This window comes from Pistacia vera, unplaced genomic scaffold (genome assembly GCF_008641045.1).
Source record: "Pistacia vera cultivar Batoury unplaced genomic scaffold, PisVer_v2 Contig109, whole genome shotgun sequence".
In the NCBI taxonomy this organism is placed as follows: domain Eukaryota; kingdom Viridiplantae; phylum Streptophyta; class Magnoliopsida; order Sapindales; family Anacardiaceae; genus Pistacia; species Pistacia vera.
Window position 1 is genome coordinate 1257406 of NW_022195126.1, and position 26805 is coordinate 1284210.

Sequence of the window (26805 nt, forward strand, 5' to 3'; positions counted from 1 at the left end):
TCTTGTCTTTTACATATGGTATCTTCGCATTACATAATTATATCAAAATAAAGGTCAGAGTATATGTAATGCAATAACCCTGTTTCTGTGGAATATACATCTCTAAATATTATTATCCAGTTTGAATCTTCAGTCAGTATAATGAGTGAAAGTTTAGAGCAATGCAACTCAAGCTCAAGTTATACATTGAATTGTGTTATCTAAATCTGTGTATTATTCTTCCATAAGCTTGTAATAAATAGAAATACAAATATAGAATAATACACTTATTAGGATACAATTGATCATATTGGGAAGGAACTTTTAAGGACTATTTCTGGTTATGCCGCGGCTAACTGAAAGAAGTTAATAGGAGATACAAATCTTTGTTCACCACTACTGTAGAGTGTCACAGCTGCCAACTTAGAAGCAGTCTGTGTAGGGTGGAATAAATCCCAGAACAAGTATTGATGCCGCTTTGAACAAAGATTTGCATTCGGTTCACAAAAGGACTCTCCATTGAATTTCCCACCTCCACGACATGCAGTTTTCACCTCCTTAAAATCTAAAAAATTAGATTTTATAGTTAGATTGTACCATTTAAAGACAATACTAGGACTAAATAAAATAGTGGGCACTTGAACAGGAGATTAAAAACCTTGTGTCGAAATGTAAAAATATATACTGTAATTTTTAGAGTGAGCAGCTTACTGAATAAAGCAGGGTTGTCTATAACATTTATTGTCATTTCATACGTGTTTCCAAGTGAATACTTTATGTCCTTATATTCTGTACTGAGTTTGTACATGAGAGTTTCCATTGTCACATAGAAAGCCCTCGCGTGTTCGTTCAACTCCTCCAAACAACCTCCAGTAGCATTATAAATCCTTTGAGATGGACAACATCCAATTGGTGGAACAATTATTATGCCAAACTTCCTTGCTCCAAGATTAAGTAGAGCCTGAGCATGAATTCAAGTTCAGTACCATGTACAAGAATTATGTCACTAATTTGAACAAAGTATATTTATGAGAATGACAAGGAAGAAATCTTACCCTCAAGTAATTTTCATACGCAAGTCCTAATGTGGATATGAACTCTTGCTTTGGTATAGTACTATTGGAATGGTAATAGCCAAAAATATCATTGCTACCAATACTGATGAAGAATAAAGACTTTGAGAGAAAATTTTCAGTTCCTGCTGGACCCATTGTGGCCATGAGCTTGCCATGAACATTGGAAAATTGCTGTATCTGCTCACTCAATGGGACAACATTCTTTTGGTTGCTCTGCAAGAAAGCATTTGGATATTTTTTTATCTTTTCCAAAGTTCATGAAAGTTAACTGAGAACAAAATAAGAAGATTTTCTTAACTGATGAGTGTATATATATAGAAGATTATTTAAAAGAGTATGAGGTGCTTACCATTGTTTGTCCAGTTACATCAAGAAGGCCAGAGCCTCCAGATGCAAAGTTTATACCTCTGAAGCTACTCTTCTTCACAGCATATGCAATGTTCAAAGAGAAAAAAGGTGGTGGACTTCTTTTATAACCCATTAGCTTGGCTGAACAAGAAACCATGAAGAAAACCGAAGTTAAGTATGCAAGAAAGTTCAGACTGCTTGATAATTTTTTTATTTTTTTATTTTTTTCCATTCCATGCATCCCAGAAAGAAAAAATTGGTTTTTAACAAAGATGGACCTTCATTTCACATGCATAGAGTGAGAACTATACTAACCAAGTAAATCAGCACTGTTTAGACCATTACTGAACCTTCCAGTTGGTCTTTTATTAGGAAAATCGATGCCATTGTGAGGAAAGTCTGCTCTTGCTGTGCTTTCAGGCAAGAAATTGTTGGTCCCAACATCAGCAGTTGAATCTCCAAGTATAAAAATAGATGGCACGTGTGCATTTGCCGAGTGAAATACGACCACCAGGGCCAATGAAAGGACCAAAAAAACTTACCCCTTTGCCATGGGAAATCTCTTTGCTTCTTTCCCATAGTAAACTTACTGTGAAAAAACTTCATTCAAACATTCAAGATGTTTAAGTATTTATATGCAAAAGAATTATGTAATGGTCCAAAACTGCCGGTAAATTTGTCATTTTCCAGAAAGAATATAAGCATAGAAGAACAAAAACTGTCTCATTAGACGGATTGTCCAACAGAGATAATTTCCTTTGTGATTATGTATTTCAACAGGGAATGTGATCAATTTAACTAGAAATAGGGTTTGCTAAGTAGCATATCTTTGAATCAATCAGTGATTATGGTAATTTCAATATCTTCGGAAAGACTGAGGTCAGTGAAAGGAGTGAATGAAGTCGATTGATTCGAAGATTTTGTTTGAATGTAATGAGGGTAAGAGACAACAATGTATTTTGAATGAGTCATTTGAATATACTTAAGGCAGGACACAAGATTAGTTTTTTGAATGAGTCAAAGGTCCTGCCGTCTTCAAGATTTGTACCTAACTGGCAAGAAATGGAATCCACAGTTCCATGACAGAAACAAGAAGGCCTGTTTGTTCTCACAATGCTAGTCTTGTAAGTTTACTAGTAATTTAATAAATCTATAATAGAAGAGAGTAAGACTTGACAGAAACATGAGATCAGAAAAACTATTTGCATTGCATTTATTTCAGAGAAAAAAAAGTATAACCAAGCGAAACCGAAGGAATTGTTTATGAACAAAACAAATAAATTACTTCACTCTTATCATGACAAACCAGAATACAAATTTTGTTGCAAAAGAATAGGACCTCGAGATGGGGTCATTTGACTCAAACGTGTGATGATAGTTAAAAGTCAACTATAACTAAAGCAGCAGCTTGTTTTATACAGGCCTTGTGTGTCTGCCTTTGGCCCTGCCACAGAGAAGTGCATTCTTTGGAATGGGATATTCATCCCTTACTGATTGTGAAGTTGTGTAAACTCTCAAGTAGAATTGTTGTCCAAGATATTGCCGCGCCCAATACTCAGTCCTCAGGTTCCACATTCCCACATTGTCAAGTGCTATGTAAATAGCTGTCCATGATTTGGGATATACCTGTTACACCAAAGGTAAATTTCCAATATTATTCGGCTGCTATAAATTTTATCTGGCATTTGAGAAAATCCATGGCTCAATATATTATCATGCTATCATTAGAACACATCTAACCTGAGTGGTGCTACGCGAAACAGCATCTCTCAGATTGTACTGAGTTCTACTAGCCGGTGTCCACTTTCCTCCATCCATTCTGAAAAAAATTACCATCACAAGATTAGTGCACAAGAAACAACACAAAAACTAAAAACTTTTAACTATTTTTTAATATGGTACATTATGATAAGTTCATTGTTTAAGTTCTTACCCCACAACCCAGAAGGCGTATCCGTCAAGGTGCCAGCTCTGGACAATGTTTTCTTTGTTCTCAAACACAATCTCAATAAAGGTTCTATAGTCAGCTCCCATGACTGATGTGTCAAGGTAGATATTGCCACCGGTAGGCTGTTCGGGGATGCTTCCAACACGAAAAACACCATCAATCTTGTAGTAGTCTGCAAGCTTTAGGGGAGTGTCGGCTGGTTTAAAAGATACACTATTAACTGCATATCTTTGCTTTCCATTTACTTGACCAGCTGAGCTCTGTAGCCTGATAGTTTTTGTAATGTTAATAAGACCGTAGTGGTATGAACCCTGTGGATTTGGTCTTGGTCCACTGGCTGTAAGATTAGTCCTGCATTGCACCAAAAATACGGTTAAGCTTCAGGAAAATGTACCCCATGTGAACCGTCATACGGTTAACTCAGGAAAACTTCACAATATGGGTACCTGATGGAGCGGGCCTGCTTGAGAGACCAATCAATTTGGTTGGTGGGGCCGCCAGGAAGTGGGCCTGATGGCTTGCTTTTGGAGTTTCTGTAGTGGAGAATGGCGGTGGCGGTCAGGACCTTGGTGGTGAAACGGGATGAGACCACAATGAAGAAATCCTGTGCAGGCTGGTCCATGGTAACTAGCACGGAGTAGGACTGACCCACATGAACATCAAGTGATGAATAAGTTGTTTGGACGGTGTGAGTTCCCTCAACTTCCACCAACTTCATCTTGTGGCCTTGAATGCGGAAGTTGAGTGAATTTTCCAAACCAACATTTGATATTCTAAACCTGTAAGTTTTTCCTTGATCAACCGTGAAAGTTATGCCATTGGCTCCGCGACCATTAATAAGAATGCCATCAGGGGAAGGAAGCTTATGGCCACGGTCTAGAATGGCCCTGAGTTTCTGTGACAAATTGAATAGACAAATAGTCATGTTACTATCAAGCATAAGAAGATGAATGCTTGTATTGATTTATTTTTGTATTTTAGTAAACTTACAGTGTGATTAGTTTTGTACCAATCTCCAATAAGAACAGTGAAATCATCAGCCGGGGGAGGGAATGGAACAGGAATTTGAGGCCTGCTGAGGATCCGAATGCCACCAAAACCACCAGCTGCCTTGTGGAAAGCAAGAGATGGGAAGTAATAAAAGCTGCCAATCTGATCTTTCACTTGTAAAATGTAAGTAAAGTTCTTGCCAGGAGGAATTGGACATGTGGTTCCATACACTCCATCTTCAAATGAATTCCTCCTTTGTTGGATGCCATTCCTGTAATTTGGCCATCATAACAAATATCCAATCAGAAACAAGATTTGTGCACTTCCCATAACCACATTCTAACCCAAAACCACATTTTTCAAGTGTGGAACCTAACTCCCAACAGAATTTTTGTGTGACACAACTGTCAAACACAAAGAAAGCCTGTTTTACAAGGAAACTAAACATGAAAAAAAAAAAAAAAAGGGTTTGAACTTACCAAGAAAGGAGAAAAGGCTCAGATAAACTGTTATGAACGTTGATGATGAGATTGTCATTAGTAACTGAGTAAATATTAGGCCCTGGAAACTGTCCATTAATCAAAATACCCTGCAACCAAGGAACAATCTTTAATCTTCCATCCACACGTTAACACTCCAAAAACAAACCAAAAATCCCACAAACACAAACCTGCTGGCGAACCCCAAGTGGGTAAATGTCACCATACGTAACATTCCATTCAAAGAACCTGTAAGGATTCTCAGCAGTTGCAACAATGGCCAAAGTAAGAAAGCCAACACACAGCCCCCAAAACACCATTGCTTAAAGCAGTTAACTTGAATTAATCAAACGGTAATAGAAAGAAAGAAAGAAAGGAAAAGAGAAGAAGAGAGAAGGTTAAGAATGTGGAGTTTAATATACAAGTTAGCGGTAACTGAAAGGTGACATGTTTGTACAAAGAAGGAAGCAACAATAAGCTTTATAACGTCACAAAGGGGTGTGCTTAGTGGCCTACTCAAAGCGGTGGATGGGTCCATCCATGGATTCTGCACGTCTCCTTTATATGTAGCTGACATTTTCAACCAATGGAAAATGGACACGTAAGTGAAACTTGATGTTACGGTGCGTGTGAGTGGAGGGGATCACAGCTGCATAAGACCGCGTTTGGTTGACTTCACATGCATGGGCTGGAAATTGGAATGTGGAAGGCCCGTGATTTGTGACGTGACACACGGCATATTCATGTGCCCATTTTCTCACCACCTAACACGCCACTTTTTGGAAAATCAACGGATGAGGTTGAATATTGGGATGGACCCACATGAAATGAAGAGTGAGGATTGGGAGGAAATAATTATACGCGGAAAAGAATAATGAGAATTGGGCAATTTGGCTGGTGACAGTGATTAAAAAGAAGAAGGAGGAAGTTGCTTTGATTGTAAGTGTAAATCTTAAATAAAATAATTGTTTCGGTGGTGAATGAGGGTATTTCTAAGTTGATTCATTTTATTCTAGTTTGATGGGATGATTATAAAACTTGAGTCAACATTCTTAGCAACATACAGCTGGTGGTTGGGCAGATTCTCCCAAGTCAATTGTTTTTATTCACATTGTAAATGAATTAATAAGTTTATATCTATCTTTTAAATGATTAATAATTATGAATTATTTTGAAATTTCTCCTTTTGATGGCCAAGTCTTTTCTTTATATTTTAAAGAGTTATTCGAATTAAAAATATTATCTAAAATGTTATTTCTTTTCTCCATTAAAATCAATATAAATAAACTACTTTTTTTGTGATTGAGTGTATTATTTAAGAGGTCTTAAGTTTGAGTTCCTCTTCAGCTACTAGTAGAGGTAATTACTGGAGTTCTTACTAGGTCGGTAGTTCTACGGTTCCGAGAGATTAGTGGAGTTTGAATCCCTCTTCGATTGCTAATAGAGGTAGTCACTGGAGCTCTTATCTAACCGGTAGTTCTAAGATCCCAAGGAACTAATTAAGTTTGAGTCTTTCCTTAGTTGTTAATAGAGGTAGTCACTGAAGCTCTTACTTGGCCGATAGTTCTAAGGTCTTAGGGGATTAATTGAGTTGTGTATAAACTAGTTCAGACACATCAGTCTTAAAATAAAAAAATAAAAAATCAATATAAATATTTAAAAACGTGCACGCACTAATTAAGAGTTGGATATATATATATATAAATATTTAAAAACGTGCAGGCATTAATGAAGAGTTGGAGTATGATATATATAATTCATGTTGATGTGTAATACAATATTTAATCATATATATATATATATATAAAAACGTGCAGGGATTAATGAAGAGTTGGAGTTGGATATATATAATTCATGTTGATGTGTAATACAATATTTAATCATCAAAAAGTCAATGATTAATGTTTGACTAAGGTTAATTAATACTAAACTTTGTATAAATCACGATGATATCTCCAGTAATTTCGAAAACTCATTAATGGTTCGTGCATGCCATGCTTAAGGTTGACACGTGATGTAAACCGTAAGTGATGGGTCTAAATCTAAAAATTGCTTAAAATGTAAGAAGGCTTATGAAATGATTCAATTTTGATAAATGAGGCCCGACATTTGCGCCCCAATTTTAGATGGTGGATTTGGAGGGTAAGTCATCACGCTAAAAAGTTAAACCCCGGCGTAAAGCAAACTGTCTAGCCTAGGAACTGGGTACCTCTTGGAATTGCAAGAATCGGAATCAACCGGTTCCTAGCAAAAAGCCAAAAAGAATTGGAACCAAAATCGATCGATTCTAATTCTTTGGTTCCAGAAACCAGAATCTATATTCTTGAAATGTAGGTTTCGGTTCATTTCCCAAGTATCCTGTAACATTCTATGTACCCCTTATTAATTTAAAAAATGACAAATACATCCTAAAAAATTATAAATACACCCCCAATTCCTATATCGGTTCCCAACAGGATACCCGAATGTAGGTTTGGGTTCTCGATTCCAACACTGTAGGAACCAAAACCAAATCCGAGAATTCCCAATTCCAATTTTCTAGAACTAAAACCTATCCCGTGAGGGCTGGTTCTGGTTTTTACTTGGAACTGGCAGTCTGGGTACCTATCGGCTCCAGGTTTACCCTTTACCCATGCTCACCCGTCACCCCTAGTCTAGATTAGATTTTGTGCAACATTTTTAAAAGATGTAAAGTTTTTGGATGGAAGTGGGGAGAAAGTATGGGGTATTTTTTGATATACCATTTTGGGTTTATTAAATGTAAGTATGTATATGCATTCAAAAGTTATGGGGGGGATTAAACAAATGGCATCTTTTGTTTGTGTAAGATTGTTAAAACACATTTATTGAAAAAAATATGAGCAGATTAGATTGAATTCAAATCTTACAAGTTAGTTATATTAAAAACTTGCTTAGTGGTAAGCTTGTCTATGCTTTATTTTATTAAGACGTGCAGGTCAACAAAATAAACAAAATTTTATAAGCAAGTTCACATGGCACAAGAGTTTGTATAAATAATTTGTTAGGGTAAAAATAATCAAACCCAATGTGGTAATCCATGATAAATGGCCCTAAAACAAGTCGATTAAGGTTCAAGATAAAGAGTAAAATGACTTTTTCCCACCTAAATAACAGCCTAAAGACACTTTCCCACCCATGGACTTTTAGAAATATCACTTTACTATCCAAATGTTATATTCCATTAATAATTTTCATTAAATACAATAATATGCATTGTGAAGACGAAAATACCCCCACTCATTAATTATTGGTTGATTGCAGGTTTGCAGTGGACGGCAATCAGTGAGCAATTGAGGTCGCGAGTGATAGGGGTTTAGTAAAAGGGACGCCGGTGATGCAATAGGTGGTGACGGGAGGGATTTCCGACAAGTAATTTGGTCAGAATTGAAGAAAATTGCAAAAAACCCTAGGGAGGAGGCAACGACAATCAGAGTTCAATTGGGGTGCGGGAGTATAGGGCTTTTGAATGGGAGAAGCTGGTGAGACAAGGGGTGAAGGTGGGAGGGGTTGTCGTCACCGAATTTTACTGGAATCTGGCAAAGGACAATCATGCGACGCAACTGCTATGGTTGGCAAACGATAGCTATTAGCGGGGGAAAAAGGGTGGGGGTTTTGTTACTAGGGTGGTGGGAATGTTGTGGTGGTAGTGGGAGGGCTCAACGACGCCGGATCAGGCCGAAATGACCTAAAAACGGGCGGCCTCTTAGTGGTTATGTGTCACAGGAAATCGGCGCATTAATTGACCATCATATCGTTTTCCATAACAAACTTTTGACCATTATGTCTTTCTTCACAATGAAATTTACTAACATAATTGTGTTTTGAATAGTAAAATGATATTTTAAAAGTTCGTGAGTCGAAAAGTGTCATTAAACCATTATGTGGGTGAGAAAAAGTCGTTTACTCCAAGATAAATGATCGAAAATAAATAGGCTGGAGGTTTAAGCCCTCTAATGCGCAAACATGAGAAGTCTGTCCAAAGGAAAAGGAGACCCAAAACCTATTAATGTTAAAGGGNAAACACATTTATTGAAAAAAATATGAGCAGATTAGATTGAATTCAAATCTTACAAGTTAGTTATATTAAAAACTTAGTGGTAAGCTTGTCTATGCTTTATTTTATTAAGACGTGCAGGTCAACAAAATAACACATGGCACAAGAGTTTGTATAAATAATTTGTTAGGGTAAAAATAATCAAACCCAATGTGGTAATCCATGATAAATGGCCCTAAAACAAGTCGATTAAGGTTCAAGATAAAGAGTAAAATAACTTTTTCCCACCTAAATAACAACCTAATGACAGTTTCCCACCCATGAACTTTTAGAAATATCACTTTACTATCCAAATATTATATTCCGTTAATAATTTCTGTTAAATATAGTAATATTCATTGTGAAGACGAAAATACCCCCACCCATTAATTATTGGTTGATTGCAGGTTTGCGGTGGACGGCAATCAACGACCAATTGAGGTCGCGAGTGATAGGGGTATTCAAAAAAATGCAAAAACCGAACCGAAAAAACGGTTCGGTTACGATTCAAAAAACCGAATTTCTGATTTGGTTACTAGTTCGAGAAAAAACAAAAACCGGTTAACTGAAACCGGTTTTTTATATATATTAAATAAAAATAAAAATTATATATTAAATAAAAAAATAATAATATAATATATTATATATTAAATAAAAAATAATAATGTAATATATTATAAAATTAAATAAAATAATAATAATATTTTTAATGTATTGTTAGTAGTGGTCAATGGATACGTATGAATGTTTAATTTTTATTTACATATGTATTATTTATATTTACAATTTAATTTAGGAAAAAATAAGTTTTATAAAAAAAAAAAAAAAAAGGGAAAACCGGTTAATCGCTTTAAAAAAACCGGTTAACCGAAAAACTGGTTCGGTTAAAAAACCGGTTAACCGCTTTTGAACACCCCTAGCGAGTGATAGGGGTTTAGTAGGGGGGACACCGGTGGTATAATAGGTGGTGACAGGAGGGATTTCCAACAAGTAACTTGGCCGAAATTAAAGAAAATCGCAAAAAACCCTAGGGAAGAGGCGATGACGATCAGTGTTCAATTGGGGTGGGGGAGTATAAGGCTTTTGAAGGGGAGAAGCTGGTGAGATAAGGGGTGGACGTGGGAGGGGTTGTCGTCACTGAATTTTGTTGGAATCTGGCAAAGGACAGTCATGTGACGCAACTGCTATGGCTGGCAAACGATAGCTATTAGCGGGGGAAAAATGGTGGGGTTTTGTTGCTAGGGTGGTGGGAATGTTGTGGTGATGGTGGGAGGGCTCAACGACGTCGGATCAGGCCGAACTGGCTTGAAAACGACGGCTACTCATTGGGTGTGTCACGAGAAATCAAGGCATTAATTGACCATCTTGTCGTTTTCCATAACAGACTTTTGACCATTATGTCATTCTTAACAACGAAATTTATTAATAGAATTGTGTTTTGGATAGTAAAATGATGTTTTAAAAATTTGTGAGTCAAAAAGTGTCATTAAACCATTATTTGGGTGAGAAAAAGTTGTTTACTCCAAGATAAATGATCGAAAATAAATAGGCTGGAGGTTTAAACCCTCTACTGCGCAAACATGAGAAGTCTGTCCAAAGGAAAAGGAGACCCAAAACCTATTAATGTTAAAAGGACAATTAGCATGACATATGACATATAAGGGAGACAAAGTCTTTAAGAAGTAAGAACCCATCAACGACTTGTATTGCACTCTAAGTTAACTTTCGTTGCCTAAACTATAAGAACCCATTATAAGGAGGTGTCTGTATAAATCTCCCAAGGGTAATTAATCCTAAAGAAATCTCACACAAAACATTATCATCACACTTTTCTTGAGTTAATTTCTAAGTATTTGAGAAGTAATGTTGGTGGACTACTACCAACCTAACCCCTTCAATACCCTTAACAATAGCGAATTTTCTTTCAATGATGCATGATAATTAAGTATTAAACATGACAATAATTTATGAATTTTTGAGTTGTTATTAATAAAAAGGGGTACCAATATCATGACGGCATAATATACACTTGTTTTAACCATTCTAGTTACAATCCGATGACAAGACTTTGAGTTACTTAAAAGTCTTATGTTGACGTTACATAAAGTAACTATTTATATTTATTATATTTGTGATTTATTGACTTATTGAACTTGTAAAATAAACTCCCAGTTCACCAAAAAAGAAAAAAAAAAATTCTCACCCAATTAACATGTTTTGTGAATGCGACATAAGAATATCGATTAACAAACAAATGTGGTGATTCCATTCTCACCCGTTACTCCCACCCATACCTGGCAAACGGGCGGGTGTACCCGCTGGTCAACGGGTACCCGTGCCCAACGGGCGGGCACGGGTAACACTTATTTCAACCCGTGAAAAATTAACATGTACCCGGCCTGCCCGTGACTTTTACGGGTGGACCGGGTACTACCCACAGGTACCCGCGGACCCGCAAATTCAAAATTAAAAAAATAAAATAAAATAAAACTTATGAATGACTCGTCTCGTCCTCTCACAGTCTCACTCTCAAGTCTCAACTCAAACCCTAATCTAAACCAAAATAGCAAAACTTATCAGAGAAAAACACAAAAAATGCAGCAGCCATTCTCTTCCACAGCAGCTCTACAGCCTCCACTGCTCTAGTCCTCTCACAGCAGCTCCACTCCCTCACTCTCTCACTCTCACAGCAGCTCCACTCTCCCTCATTCTTTGACTTCTCTAACGGCTGCAGCAGGTCACGGCAACGGCAACAGGTCACGGCAGCAGCAGGTCACGGCAACGGCAACAGGTCACGGCAGTAGCAGCAGGTCACGGCAGCAGCAGATCTCACTCACGGCAGCAGCAGATCTCACTCACGGCAGCACCAGCACGGCAGCAGCAGTCTCCTCTCACGGTAGCACCAGCACGGCAGCAGCAGGCGCCAGTAGCAGCAGCAGGTCATGGCAGCGGCAGCAGGTCACGACAGCAGCAGCAGGTCACGGCAGCAGCAGATCTCACTCACGGCAGCACCAGCACGCTAGCAGCAGTCTCCTCTCATGACAACACCAGCACGGCAGCAGCACAGCAGCAGTCAGGTCAGTGTGGTCTCTTAATTCAAACCAATCTTGTAGAGACGAATTGAAAGTTTGAAACTGAAAGAAGAAAAGACAAATCTTGCATGACAAAAAACTGCTCTGTAGGCTATAATAATTTTGAAGACACTACTGGGACCTTTATTTGTTCAGAGAAAGTGCTCTTAAGGCCCTGATAGTTAAAGAGAATTTTTTTGCTATTGTCTCTCTTTTTTCCATGGTTAGCTTATGGATGTGGTTGCTTAAGCATTTTGTAGTTGACTATTTGTTTTCGTAACTCTTACTGGGTGGGCAGGACCTTTAACTTAAACTTCTTTGGTTTTGGGAAATAGGAAAAATAGGAAAATATGTTTGAACTTTTTTTTTTTTTTTTTTTTGTTTAATTTCAAGGTCTTTGCTTGTGCACATGTGTGTTCTTAACTCTTATTGTTTCTGATATTCCTATTATTCTATGTGTAGGTTAGTAACTTTTGATCTTTGAGCTATGATATTTTCCGTAAGAGCTAACTCACTTCACATTCCTTTTCCGCTTGAGTCAAGGTTAGGGACTTCTAAGAGAATAGTTGGTGATGGATTTGTATAAAAGTTAGAGCATAAAGTAGTGAATCTTTTATGCTGTATTGGCTGATAATTTGGTCAACCTCTGTTTATAGCATGAAACACTAGAATATCAGCTCAGAGCTTACAGTAGCTTTTATAATGTGAAAGTTTGTTATTTACTTATCCATCTTTATGTTGCTTTGTCGGAACTTAGGAAGAATTTACAGATAATTAATAAGATTTTTGGCTTTGGGGAGAGGCTCAAAATTTGGCTCTGTCAGAGCTTTTGAGGATTCTAATTTTTTACTTCTCAACATCATGTTAAGTTATACAAGAATAAATATAACAAAATTTTTGTTATATTAAATGTCACACTTATAACATATAAGTCAAACTTGTGATCAATTTGTAATATATTATGATTTGTATTTAATAACCTTATATGTATTAGTGCAACTTGAATTCGTAAATTCTTTATTAATTTTTTTTTTTTTTTGGATGAATTGTTATGAATTATGATTGGTTACTTTATGGAGTTGAGGGGTGTTGATTGTTGAGTTGGAAAATCAGTCATTGGTAGGGCTGGTTTTGTAAAATATATGGGAGTGTTTTTATTTTTTTTGGACGAATTGTTATGAATTATGATGGTTAATTAATTTAAATGTAAATACTTTGTTGTGTCCTTTAGATTGGCTTGGTATGGAGGACTCTACAGATTTAGGAATGGGTCGTAATGTAGCGTAGGTCAACTTCCTTCTATGGTATACTGTTGTCCAAAAAGACGTAAAGTTTCAAATGTTTGGGGTCAATTTACAACATATACAGAAGATAATGGGGAGTGAGGGTAAAGTGTATGATTTGTGGTAAGTCTTATGCACATGGTAGTTCCAGTCATGGGACTAAGAATATGAGGCGCCATATGGAAGGTTGTCCTAAACGTACCATTACTACTAGTGTAGATCAAATGATGATGGATTGTGACACTAAATTGAGACGTTTGAAGATTTCTCAAGAATTTATCGTGAGAAGATGGCAATAGGAATCATAAAACATAATTACCCATATTCATAGTGGAGCATGAAGGAATTAGGGAGTCCACATGTATTTGAATCAAGAAGTTAAGCATTATACTAGGAACACCGCTAAGGCGGATTGCTTAAAGATATATTACAGGGAGAAGGAAAGGATTAAGCTTGCTTTAGAGAGGGTTTCGGGTAGATATGCTTGACTTCTGATTTTGGAGTTCTTGTACTACTGATGGGTATATTTCTTTAACGGCTCACTATGTGATGAGAACTGGGAGTTGTAGGGTAGAATTCTGAATTTTAGCCATATTCCTCCTCCACACTCGGGGGCTCTTTTGTCAGACATAGTGTATGATTTCTTAAAAGATTTGGGGATTGAAAAGAAAGTCTTTCTCTTACATTAGACAATGCAAGTAACAATGATAAAATGGAAGACATTTTAAGGAGTCAACTTGTGCTGCAAAATGTATTATTATGTGATGGTTCTTTTTTTCATGTGCAATGTTGTGCACATATCTTGAATCTGATAGTCCAAGAAGGGTTAAAGGTGAGTAGCGTGGCTTTGCATAAAATTCGTGAAAGTGTAAAATATGTTAAAGGAAGTGAGGCTAAAAGAATGATGTTTGGAGAACTTGTTAAACAAATTGGTGTAATAAGCTCAAAAGGATTGCGAATGGATGTTCCCACGAGATGGAATTCCATTTATTTAATGCTTGAAAGTGCGTTAATATACCGTCGTGTGTTTGTTCATTGGCACTGATAGATCCCAATTATAAAAGTTGTCCTTCAAATGAAGAATGGGATAGGGACGAGAGGATTTGCAAGTTCTTGCAACATTTTATGAGATCACTACTCTTTTTTCGGGTTTAGTAACCCACAGCAAACTTGTATCTCAAAAATGTGTGGAGAATTCAAATGCGTTTATAAGAAGAGTGGAAAATGAGGATGAAGTTCTTAGTACCATGGCAAGTCAAATGAAAGGAAAATTGACAAATATTGGGATTCTTAATAGTTGTGTTAGCAATTGCAGCAATTCTGGACCCACATTTCAAGTTTGAGTTTGTTGAGTTTGTTTTAGAAAAAAGTTGATGGCCCAGTAGTTGCAACAGAAAGTTAGAGTTGGTGAACATGAGTGTATAGGCTTTTTGTGCTTATGAGAGTCTAAGTGGCCATGAGGTTCCCACTGGAGATGATTGCGAACAAGTAGTAATCCTCATATCATTGGAGATGATATATGTGTAAGTCAAACTCCCTAATATTTTTATATTCTTGTGATTAAAAGTTTTCTTTATTTTGTAATTTTGCTTTATTAAATTTAACTATTTAATGGTGCAGGAATTTGACTACTACAAGAGTGACTTTAGTGCTACTAAGAAGTCTGAATTGGATACTTATTTGGGAGAGGCAGAAGAGATCGCATCAAATTTTGCAATTTGGATGTCCTGGACCATTGGAAGAAAAATAGTGATCAAACCCGATACTTTCGATGATGGCCCGTGATGTGATGAGTATACCAATAATGACGTTGCTCGGAATCCAGTTTCAATATTGGTAGCAAAGTGTCAGTAAATATCGAAGTTCACTTTTACCGGAGAATGTAGAGTCTTTGATATGCATCAGGACATGGATTTCTGGATATGAAGTTAAAGGTAACATTTAACTTATATTTCACATGTTTTAATATTTTGTTGTTTAATATATTACGATAATTAACTTATATCTTGTTAATTGTAGAAGATGAAATTGATGTGTTCAGCTGGTTGTGCCTAGACCTGGCAAAATGGGTGGGTGGGCCGAGGTATGAGCGGGTCAAACGGGTACGGGCAAACGGGTACGGATTCTTATACGGGTCGAGATATACGGGTCCAAATATTGGACCGTGCCCTACCCTATACGAGTATGGGTGAACCCGCAGGTGGACCCGTTTTTTCTTCTCTCGATTTTCGTTTTTCTTCACCCATAACAGTTTTCAATTATAACAGTTACACCCCCAAAATTCCTGCAGTTTTAATTTTTACATTTACCCCCTAAATCAACTACTCTAAATTTAATTCAATTTAAAATATAAACAATAGGAACCAAAATAAACCAATAACACATAAACAAAAATAACATATATACAAAACTACAAATACCAACCAAAATAAACAAATATAAAATCACTAATCAATTGAATTGAATACAAAATAACAAATAAGGTCTCAAAGCAAGTTGAATTGAATTTGCCACCTTCAGCCAGCCATAATAATAGTAATCTTGTTTCTGCAAAACAGTTTCAAATAAATTAGAAAACGGTAGCCTCGGCCAAATGAGATGGTGGCAAGGAACATGAATCTGATGCAGCCTTACCTCTAAAGTAGCTTACTAGAAGGTACAACTACAACCAAAAGGGTTGCTTGTTTCCTTCTGTATAAAAACCAATGTACTGTACAGAAATATTTACACAAGCTATGAGATGGAGTTGTAATTACATTGTGATCAACTAGGAAATGAGATTAAATGTTTACATTGGAATAGTAAATGTCAAAAGAGAAAACAAGATAAGGAACTTCCTCTTTGGTTTTTTTTCTGCACATGTGCACAAAATTCCATCCCCACCACACCCAGATATGCCAAGCTTTTTCTACTATTTTTCTTGTTCTTGTGGGGAGTGTACCTTATGTCATACACAAATCAAATGAAAACGTTATCTGCCACGGGAGCTAATGACATATGTACACTCAACATAATAACAAAAATTGCCTCTGCAAAATTTTCACTACTTTGCTTCAAAGGAGATTTGTCATTTGTTTTTAAACTCTCGCATACTTCAAATTTTGCCACCAAAAACAGCTGTTGTTACTGCTTGAATCTACAGGAAAAAACAGAAATCCATGTCTATTTGTAGTTGGTCTCTAATTCTCGGCTTTAATTTTTGTCACGAAATCTGAAAAACAGCAATAAATCATCTATCTCAACAAGTTCTTGGGAAATTATTTCATGATTTTACCAAAACAATCAATAAAATTCATGAGCTGAGGAAAAAAATTGCTATCAGATAATTCATTACTGCCTAAAGAAGAAATACACCAAAGAATCATAAATACAACCGCAAACATCACGGTCAGATACAATACAAGTATACTTGCTAAAAAGTAGGCAAAAAAAGGATGTAAAGATGGGACATTGTTATATTTATATTGCAAGCAAACAGTACAAGTATACTTGACAATGATGAGTAAATATGATGTTCCTGATCTAACTTCAAATATATTCAAGAACCAATAAAAATATGGAGGAGTTAACGTCGCTTCAGAGATAACTTGCAGGCATTTATAATGGATAAACATTCAGTAAGTCAATCAATAATGCAATTTAAAAACAAATAATTTACAAATCAAGATTGAGCTTCAGGATAAGCAGAACCTGGAGAAAAACCTGATGAAAGTGTACAACATACCTCATTACAGAATAATTTGCCTATTGCTTTAGGCTCATAGCATTTGCAGGCAATTTACATGCTAATGAAGTGTTTCTGGTCACAGACTAAGCAGGACACAATCTTTAATCTGATCTGCTAAACATGACAGCAAGAAGTCCCGCCAATGCTGGTAGAAAAACAAATCGGATTATTGCACATTAAAAACAACTTAACAGGGAAAACGAACTTGCTAATTTTAAGTAAGAAAGAATTATAATAATAAGATAAGCAAACATGAAACTACCCTCTTGCTCTATACTAGCACATTGTGTTTGAAGAAAGACAAAAATGTAAGCTTTAAGTTCTTAATATAGTATTTCCACTCTAGCCAAGGCTTAAAATAAGCAAACTTATATAATAAAATATCATACTATCTTAGCAAATTCTTTGAGGAAATTATTTCATGATTTTACCAAAAAGGCATAATAAAATATCATGAGCTGAGAAAAAAATTGCTATCAGATAATCATTACATAGATCTACGAGCTGAAACAGATTCAAGAAACTCAACGAATACACACCGGTATTCCACACCTGCAAATGCAACCCAACACAAACACACTCAATGAAAACAACTCTACACAGATCGATGTACAGGGAAAGCTCAACCAAACAACAATATAAGTGTAAACAATTTTAATCTCACAAACAAAAATTAAAATACAAAATCAATAAATAGAATAATTCTTCTCCTAAACTCAGGTTCTTGGTGCTCCTATTACCTTAGTAAGCTCATTTTCTCTTGAATGTGTTTCAGCTCGTAGATCTGTGACGGAGAGAGAGGAGATGACCAGCCGACGAGGATGAGCTAGGGCGACCGGCGACTATGGTACTGGGAATGGGAATGATAGACTGGATGAATGAATCAGGTGACGTACTGATGACTGACGAGTGACGATTAATCGAAGAGGGAGTTAAGGTACGAAGACGATGGCAAAGAGGGAGGTATGAAGAAGATGGCAAAGAGATTGAGATTGAGAGGATGAATTGTTATGTTGAAGATTGTGCGAGATGAGAGGCGGCATAGAGAGTTACTAAGTTAGACTTAGGGGGTTAGGGTTAGGGATTTGAAAAACGGGTACCCGCGAGTGCCCACAGGTTCACCCATATAACCCGTCAGTATACGGGCCGAATACGGGTATGAGTCCAAAAAAATGGGTTTAATATATTAGACCCATACCCTATATTTTTTACTCGGATACGGGCCGACCCGTGGGTCTAAACCCGTTTTGCCAGGTCTAGTTGTGCCATTAAGTCAAGGGCGGGGAAAGGAGATTGCATAATCAAGGGAGGCTTTGTTTGTTTAGTGTGTTTGGTACTTTGGTTAAACAATTATATACGTTTAATTATTTAGTGTTTACTATGTTATGTATGTTGAATGTTAAACAATTTTATATGTTTAGTGTTTACTAATTAATAATTACTATGTATGTTTAGTGTTTATTAATTCTATTATCTATATGGTGGAGTTTGATATAAATATGAAAAATATTAATATTGAATTAATAATATTGGTGAAATCTAATCAAATTTAATTTAATCATCAATTTATTTAATATAATAAGTTAATAACTAATAAGTTTAATATGGAATACAGTAAAAAATATGAAAAATGTAAAAAGCTGCTTCCATTTTCACGGGTGACTCGTGGGTGACCCGTGCCCGCATGGGCAGATACGGATCATGAAAATGTCGACCCGCAAGAATTTTTCACCCGTTAACCTGTGACCCGTTCCACCCGTGACCCGTTGCTACCCGGATCATACCCGCCCAACCCGCCCGTTTGCCAGGTCTACTCCCACCCTCAGAAATGGACAAAACATAGCAAAATAATCCACATGGACAAAACATAATCTCTAACTAGATTGGATATCTTATCCGCCACGAACCCACCCAGATTACTAACAACCCACAAATCTTAACTCACCCCACTCCTCCTCTAACCTCCCATGGACCCTCTCATACTCCACCGCTCTCTCTCCCGCCTCAAACGCCCCCCTAAACTCCCTCTCTCCCCCCCTCCTCCTCCTCCTTTTCAGACTCTCTCCACCAAACCGACCCACCACCACAACAATAACAGGCTCGCCTGCACAATTCGCGCATTTCAAAACCAACAAACACAACCAGCTCTCCAAGATGACGAGGACTCCGCCTACGGTGAAGTCGACAAGATCATCGGTAGCCGAGCCCTCGAAGGCGGCACCGGCATGGAGTATTTAATCCAATGGAAAGACGGCCACGCCCCTTCTTGGGTCCCACAGGATTTCATTGCTAAAGACGTGGTGGCCGAGTACGAAACTCCGTGGTGGACTGCCGCTAAGAAAGCCGACGAAACGGCGTTAAAACAGCTCGTTGAAGCAGATGACGAACGGGACATTGACGCTGTCGATAACGACGGCCGTACTGCTCTTCTTTTCGTCTCCGGGCTCGGCTCCGAAGGGTGTGTTAGGATTCTAGCGGAAGCCGGAGCTAATTTGAATCATCGTGATAACAGCGGCGGCTTCACGGCGCTTCATATGGCGGCTGGATATGTGAAGCCGGGAGTTGTAAAGGTTTTACTGGAGCTTGGAGCTGATGCTGACGTGGAAGATGACAGAGGTTTGACTCCGTTAGATTTGGCCAAGCAGATATTGAGCGTGACACCGAAGGGGAATCCAATGCAATTTGCGAGAAGATTGGGGCTCGAAAGTGTAATAAGGAATTTAGAGGAGGCGGTGTTCGAGTACGCGGAGGTGCAGGAGATAATGGAGAAGAGAGGGAAGGGTGATCAAGTGGAGTATTTGGTGAAATGGAAAGACGGTGGAGATAACGAATGGGTGAAAGCGAGATTGATCGGGGAGGATTTAGTGATGGACTATGAAGCCGGGTTGGAATACGGTGTGGCTGAGGGTGTACTGGGGAAGAGAATGGGTGATGATGGGAAGCAAGAGTATTTGGTTAAATGGACGGATATTGATGAGGCGACGTGGGAGCCTGAGGAGAATGTTGATCCTGATTTGATCAAGGAGTTTGAGGATGGCCTGGTCCCTGGTGAGGTCCAAATAAGTGAAAGTAATGGGCCTGAGCCCAGTAGATGTTAGGGGTTGTAATTTTTATAACCATTTTGAGAGTATTGTTGATTAATTAATTAATGTCATTAAAGAATGGAAAGAAATTTAGGGTGCGTTTGGTTTATTATTTTAGATAGGATTTTAGGGATAGTATTGGGTTGTTGGATAGGGCAGTATTACGAGGTAAATTTTAAAAATTTATGAAAAAGCTCTTAGGTTTACTAATTTAATTAAAGACCCTAATATGTAAAATGACAAAAATATCCCCAAATTTTTTCGTGCCAGTTTTCCGGCCACCACCGCCGAAATCTGGCCGAAAAATTTCGTTACGGCACAGACCGGTCGGATCTGTTCCGTAACACTTCGTTATGGCCTTTTCCGGCCAGATCCACCACGGATCTGGCCGGCAAAGGCCATATCTACGGTTTGTTATGGCCGTCGACGGTCGGAAAAGGTCAAACGATGGCCAAAGATGTGACCGTCGTTTTCGGTCAACGACGACCATTTCTTTGGCCGTCGCTGACGGCCAGATCTGGCCTTTGGAAAATGCCAGATCGGTGAACTTCTGGCCATTTATGGTCGAAAGTTAGGCCGTTGTACAGATTCCGGTTATCACCGACGGTGGTTGTCGGAATCTGACAAGTTGGGTTGATGGGGGTGTTTTTGTTAATTTTTAAACTTTTTTTTCAGAGGGTATTTAGTGAAATTAATAACCTTATGGGGTCTAAAAGTAATTAAAAAAATAGGGTAATATTTCTGGAATAATGTACCAAACATTATTTGGAGAATAAGATCTAGAATATGGATAAAACTACTAAGCCAAACATATTATTCATAATAATTAACTTATTAAACCGCAATTGACCAACGTGAACCAAAACTCTTGAGTAGATTATTCAAGAGTTCTTAAGCTAGATTCATTTTAACCCCTAATGTGGATGGTCATTGAAAGTTCACTCGATCGTTAACTTCAAGCTAACAAAAGTCACCACTAAAGATTTATCCAGTCGTTAACTTCAAGATCCTACTCATACTAATAAAAGTCATCATCAGATACTTATCCAATTGTTAACTTTAAGATCCCAATTTACAGGATTAGTTAAGTTCCAGTTGAGTTGACCCGAGCACTCCTTAAAAAAAAAAAAACTTATTAATTAACAAAAAAATGATAATAATATGAAAAGTTTTCAAGGTAAGAAAAGATTGATTTTTTAGTAGTATTATCTCTTCTCTTCTCGTGTAAGGAAAATAATAAACACAAGACTAGTTCTGAAGTCTGAACTAATTATGGTAAATTTAGGCCTCGTGCGTATTGTTTACGCTGTGGGTAGATTTGTAATGAGAAATAGAGTGTCTGGATTGACCTTTCTAATTTTGGTAATAAATTATTATTTTAATGGATTCTGATTCAGAATAATCTGTTTGTTTTATTATTTTGGATATGATTTTGGAGATAATATTGTATAGTTGAATAGGAAAATACTACGAGGTAAAATTTAAAAATTTATAAAAAAACCCCATAGGTTTGCTAATTTAACTAAACATTCTAATATATAAAAAATTTGTAAAATGAAAAAAACACCCCCACCACCACCAGTGCCAGATTCCAACCACCACCGTCGAAATCTGGTCAGAAAATTACGTTACGACATAGACCAGTAGGATCTGACGGGTAGGGCATTTATATAGCATTTTTCGACCAGATCCACTACGGATAGGGCCGAAAAAAGCCAGATCTATGGCTAGATCTAGCCAACGACAGCCACAAAAGGTCATCTTTGGCCATCGACGACAGCTAGATTTGGCCTTTTCCAGCCAGATCTATTATGGATCTGACCGAAAAAGGCCAGATCGATGAATTACTAGCCAGTTCTAATCATGGTGTAGGCCGTTGTAACAGATTTCAGCTATCACTGATGGTGGTTGTCGAAATCTTGCATGTATGGGTTTAGGAGGTGTTTTTGTTAATTTTTAAACTTTTTTTCTGGGGGTATTTAATGAAATTAATAAACTTAAAAGGTTTAAAAATAATTAAAAATATACTAATATTTCTCAAATAATATATCAAACAATATTTGGGGAATAGAATTGAGAATATGGGTAGAAATAATGTGACAAACACACCCAAAGTTTATCAGTATTTTAAAACAATACAGACATTACCATTTTAAGTATATTAATAAAAAATAATTAAATTTTTTGACTTTTTAAATCTAACACAAGTATAACATTAACAAGGAGATGTGTTGGCATATTTGTCTTGTCTCCTTTAGTCATTGGAAAATAATTCAGTCATCGATAATAGTACATTAAATTTAAACATCAAATGAAGTAATAAAGTATTGATTATTGATTAATTTTAATTTAATATTAATGAACGATTAAGATTTTGTTATGTTGTGTAATTTGTTGTACAAATTCAATGTAATACCGTGGATGACAGCAACATTACTCTTAGTCATTGCGTTACTATTTAATCACAAGCCAAAACCCTCTCACCCCCGACCAACAATGCATGCAAAAACTGACTCAGAGGGGACCAGCATTGACGCCTCATGGCTGCCGAGGTCTCCAAGGAGGCCCATATACTACGTCCAGAGCCCTTCCAACCACGACGTCGAGAAGATGTCATACGGCTCCAGCCCCGCCGGCTCCCCTGCCCATCATTACTACCACTGCTCGCCCATCCACCACTCTCGTGAGTCCTCCACCTCGCGGTTCTCCGCCTCCTTGAAGAACCCCAGAAACCTCTCCCCTTGGAAACACGTGCAGCTTCATCAAGACGACGACGACGACGAAACGGACGGTCGCTATGGAGGGTCTACTGATAAAGTCAGATTGTACTTGTGTATTTGTTTGTTCTTCGTTGTCATGTTCACCGTGTTTTGCTTGATCTTGTGGGGCGCCAGCAAGGCTTACAAGCCTAAAATCATCGTCAAGGTACATGCTTTTTTGCTCTGATATTGTTTCCACTGAGTTGACTCGTTGATGATCAACCGAGTAGAGCACTCAATGACTCTGTTTTCCTTGTCTGGCTCTGGCACACTTTTTTATGCGTTTCAGTCGAATTAACTCCAATAATCTGTATTGGGTAACTCAATAACTGGCTCTTGACTCGATTTTCTACCGAGTGAAGCCAGTGACTCAGTTCGGAGTTTTATCGAGAAACGAAATATTAGGTGATTAGACGCCGTTTTGGAAGTTAAAATCCCGTGTATTTAGCCTTTTCTTGATTAAATTGTTTAAAGATTTTACTATAAACTATAAAGTATAAAAAAATGTGCGCTTATTTGTGGCTTTTAATGTGGCGTGGGAACAGAACATCGTGTTCGAGAATTTTAATGTTCAAGCAGGTAATGATGCGTCAGGGGTGCCAACGGATATGCTGTCTCTAAATTCAACAGTCAAGATCTTATACAGAAACCCAGCTCCATTCTTCGCCGTCCACGTCACTTCTACTCCTCTGGAGCTTCACTATTTCCGTCTCAAACTGGCCGCCGGACAGGTAAATCCATGGCCCCCAACTTAATCTCAAAATCCTTTTTGCCCTTTAAGAGGAAGGTTAGAATGGTCAATATGGAGTTAGAGTCCAAAATCAATTGTTATTTAAGTGTGATAAGAAGAGTAAATCACATTTTCCTACCCAAGGTTTGGCAAACCTTTAATGCCACCTCTGGTTTCATATATTGTAGATTCCCACTCTTTAATTAACATATAACTGTCTAACAGTTAAAAAACTAAAATGGTCATTTCAAATTCTCACTCTTTAATTAACATATAGCTGTTTAACAGTTAAAAAAGTAAAATGGTCATTTCAAATATAAAAATTTTAAAATAGGAAAATGCTAGAGTTACTGAAAATTACACACCGAATCCATACACCGAATGACGTGACAAAATCCTGACCGTTAATTAATAGTAACTTATAATGAATCAACGGTTATGATTGTGTCACGTTATTCGGTGCGTATCATTCGGTAATTGTAGCATTACTCTTTAAAATAACCCTTCACTTTTCAAATTCATCCCATCGATGATTTTCGACACAATCGACCCCTCTTGACACCACTATTACAATCCCCTCAATCCCCACATCAAAATGCCCAACCTCCCTGCTTGATTGAACCCCCCAATCGTCGACCGTCGCTTTTAGTGTCAATTGGCGTTTCATCCAAATTCTGGCAAGGCTTGGTATCGAAAACCACCCCCAAGACCACCAATAACATCGCTGGTTTATCCCCACCAAAACTACCAATATCGTCGACTGCAATTGCCTGTCAATCGCGGCCCTCCTCTCCTTTAGGTTTTTGCAATTTTTTTTTTTTTTTTGCCCCTTTCTAAGCAAATTTTGGCACCTCACTAAGGGCAATCAGGTGGAAAAGTTAGGAGTTTTGGTGAGGAGGATAAGGGGATGCTGATGGTGGTGTAGAGAAGCTCCAATGATGTTGAAATTAGGTTAGATTTTTCGCATGGTGGAGTCTTTTAGAGGTTATTTGAGAGAAATTTGAGATATAAGGGTTATTTTAACAAAATATAACACCTTAATTTAAGGGTGGGAATGGTATTTATGAAAATGGGTGGTAAAATGTTGTTTACTCGTAAAATGAAATATGGGTTGAAAGTATCGAAGACTTTTTGAATGGTATTGGGTGTCTTTATTCGAGTGCCTGAAAAAGACTGGAAAGTTTGCAGAAAAATATAATGCCAGTCTATTTATTGGGAAGCGTAATTGGGTCCACTCTTCCTGTAATTACTCCTTGTTTACTTCTTTGGCTTCAAGCAATCTAATTCTTTACAACATGGCTTCATTGTATTTGCTTTACTTAGTAGAATCAAAATCAATGACGTGATAGAACATTATTTCTCACATGCTCTGTTTCTTGCAATGTTAACAGTTTTGGTTTGTTCTGTGACTTCTAGGTCGGAGAGACAATCTCCTGACATACATATTTGTCTCACAATACTTAAGTTTAGGACTTACACAATGATAGATAATGAAATCCATGTTCCAGTGTGTATGGGTTTATCATTATCACCTTGAGGTCTATTCCTTATTGTGTAAGTTTTGAACTTAAATGGCGCGTGTGTTGTAAGGTTGATATATGTTTTTGAGGTTTGTTTTCTTTGTCTTTAGATAATTGATTACGAAGTCAGGAATGGTAGTTGTTTCGAATTCAATAATTTAATTAATGGTTTTAGAATAGTACTTGTGAAGTGGTGGGCGTTTTTATTAATCTAATTGATTTGTCTATAAATGGATGAAATAGATGAAGAAGTTTACTGAATCAAGGAAGAGTCAGAGGAAGGTGGTGACAGTAGTGAAAGGACATCAGGTGCCGCTCTATGGTGGGGTTTCAGTTCTTGCAAGTGCTAGAGATCAGCAGCACCTTGCGAGAGTCGAGGTTCCCCTGAACTTGACATTTTTGGTGAGGTCAAGGGCTTACATTTTGGGAAGACTGGTGAAATCCAAGTTTTATAGCCACATTCGTTGCTTGGTCACTTTGAAAGGAAACAAACTCGGCAAGCCTCTAAACTTGACTAATTCATGTATTTATGATTGATGATCTTCTTGATCATTTCTCAAAAACTATCCTGATTACTCCTTGCTTCTTGAAATTTCTGTTCACATAAACTGAATCTATCTTTAGATGGTTCAAATTCAAGGTGCCAATAGAAGGATTTGGAGTTCATTGACAATGTAAATCTACTAGGTCTATTCATATCGTTCATCATTGTAAACTAGATTTATTTTCTGTGAAGCTATTCTTGCGAATGCTCATTGTTTTAGTTTTTTCTTTTGAAGTTAATCTGTGCTTGATTAGTTCATCACGAACTTGTAAAAACAGCTTTTATGAGGAAATAGGCATAACATTCAACTGATGCAGAAGTTACGAAGGACTTGAACACTTAACAGAGATAACATACAGAACAGAGACACCAAGACTCATACAAGACCATGAAACAATCAAACAACACACTGATGATAAACTTGAAGGAGTTTATTTTAATATTCCTTGTGCTTCTCTTCATTTGCATGGGAGCCTGGTAGCTTCTCTTTGATCTGCTCGAAGATTCCTTTCTTCTCCTTCTCATTGCCTTCTGCACAATGCTCATGTGCACAACATGCGGGAGCAATGCCCTCTTCGGCTTTCTTGTGCTGACCAGGAAGTTTTTCTTTGATTTTCTCTAGAAAGCCTTTTTTGTCATCTGGATGAGTTGCTTCTGCATTTGCTTTCTCATCATATTTCTCTACTGGAATGGAAGAGTCTTTGTTCTCTATAGTTTCTTCCTTTTCACCAGAGATTTTCTCCTTGATCTTTTCCTTCAATCCCTGCTTCTTCTTCTTCTTTTTCTTCTCCCCATTTTCGTCATCTTCTTCGCTTGACTGCAAGTTTCAGTAACCCTGCTTTGTTAGTAAAAGGTTGATAGCCAAAACACCATTGTTGCTGGAAACAAAATTTTATTTGTTTATTATATGAAGGTTAATGAGAGCTTACGGAGCTTGAGTCGCTGTGAGATTGTTGAAGCGTTTCCGTTGGAGCAGGCTTTTCACCCTTTTCCTTGACTTGATCAGCGTTTGCAATGGTCACATCGTCTTGAGATTTCTCCTCATCTTTCTTCTTAAAAAAATCCAACATTCCACAACCCTTTGCGTCATTTCCTTGAGGGCGATCGTGATCAGCCATAATGCCAAGCAAAATCCAACTAGAACTCAACAGTAAAGCGAACAGAAAACAAAAGCTTTTGAACAATTGCTGGTAATAACTCTGTTGTGAGTTTCA

The 26805-nt window shown here is 37.4% G+C and overlaps 5 protein-coding genes across 5 annotated transcripts; 2 read left to right on the forward strand and 3 right to left on the reverse strand.

Moving 5' to 3' along the window:
• Positions 1 to 151: 151 nt before the first annotated feature.
• LOC116136080 (GDSL esterase/lipase At5g55050-like) lies at positions 152 to 2593 on the reverse strand. The gene is made up of 6 exons (XM_031421797.1): positions 1946 to 2593; positions 1719 to 1811; positions 1405 to 1544; positions 1035 to 1268; positions 691 to 940; positions 152 to 544 (listed from the first exon to the last, which is right to left on the reverse strand). The coding sequence occupies exons 1-6, from the start codon at positions 2007 to 2009 to the stop codon at positions 321 to 323; spliced, it is 1005 nt and encodes a 334-aa protein (XP_031277657.1). The 5' UTR covers positions 2010 to 2593; the 3' UTR covers positions 152 to 320.
• Positions 2594 to 2595: 2 nt separating this feature from the next.
• Positions 2596 to 5260, reverse strand: LOC116136071 (L-ascorbate oxidase homolog). The gene is made up of 7 exons (XM_031421792.1): positions 5012 to 5260; positions 4821 to 4930; positions 4342 to 4612; positions 3798 to 4246; positions 3337 to 3702; positions 3144 to 3222; positions 2596 to 3029 (listed from the first exon to the last, which is right to left on the reverse strand). The coding sequence occupies exons 1-7, from the start codon at positions 5138 to 5140 to the stop codon at positions 2817 to 2819; spliced, it is 1617 nt and encodes a 538-aa protein (XP_031277652.1). The 5' UTR covers positions 5141 to 5260; the 3' UTR covers positions 2596 to 2816.
• A 13609-nt stretch (positions 5261 to 18869) lies between these two features.
• LOC116135908 (signal recognition particle 43 kDa protein, chloroplastic) lies at positions 18870 to 20144 on the forward strand. Its single transcript, XM_031421615.1, has one exon. It carries the CDS (start codon positions 18923 to 18925, stop codon positions 20051 to 20053), a length of 1131 nt encoding a protein of 376 aa, XP_031277475.1. The 5' UTR covers positions 18870 to 18922; the 3' UTR covers positions 20054 to 20144.
• Positions 20145 to 22500: 2356 nt separating this feature from the next.
• LOC116136126 lies at positions 22501 to 25854 on the forward strand. The gene is made up of 3 exons (XM_031421835.1): positions 22501 to 22963; positions 23343 to 23528; positions 25291 to 25854. Exons 1-3 carry the CDS (start codon positions 22535 to 22537, stop codon positions 25582 to 25584), a joined length of 909 nt encoding a protein of 302 aa, XP_031277695.1. The 5' UTR covers positions 22501 to 22534; the 3' UTR covers positions 25585 to 25854.
• LOC116136134 (phosphoprotein ECPP44-like) lies at positions 25805 to 26736 on the reverse strand. The gene is made up of 2 exons (XM_031421841.1): positions 26521 to 26736; positions 25805 to 26408 (listed from the first exon to the last, which is right to left on the reverse strand). The coding sequence occupies exons 1-2, from the start codon at positions 26707 to 26709 to the stop codon at positions 26028 to 26030; spliced, it is 570 nt and encodes a 189-aa protein (XP_031277701.1). The 5' UTR covers positions 26710 to 26736; the 3' UTR covers positions 25805 to 26027.
• Positions 26737 to 26805: the final 69 nt, after the last annotated feature.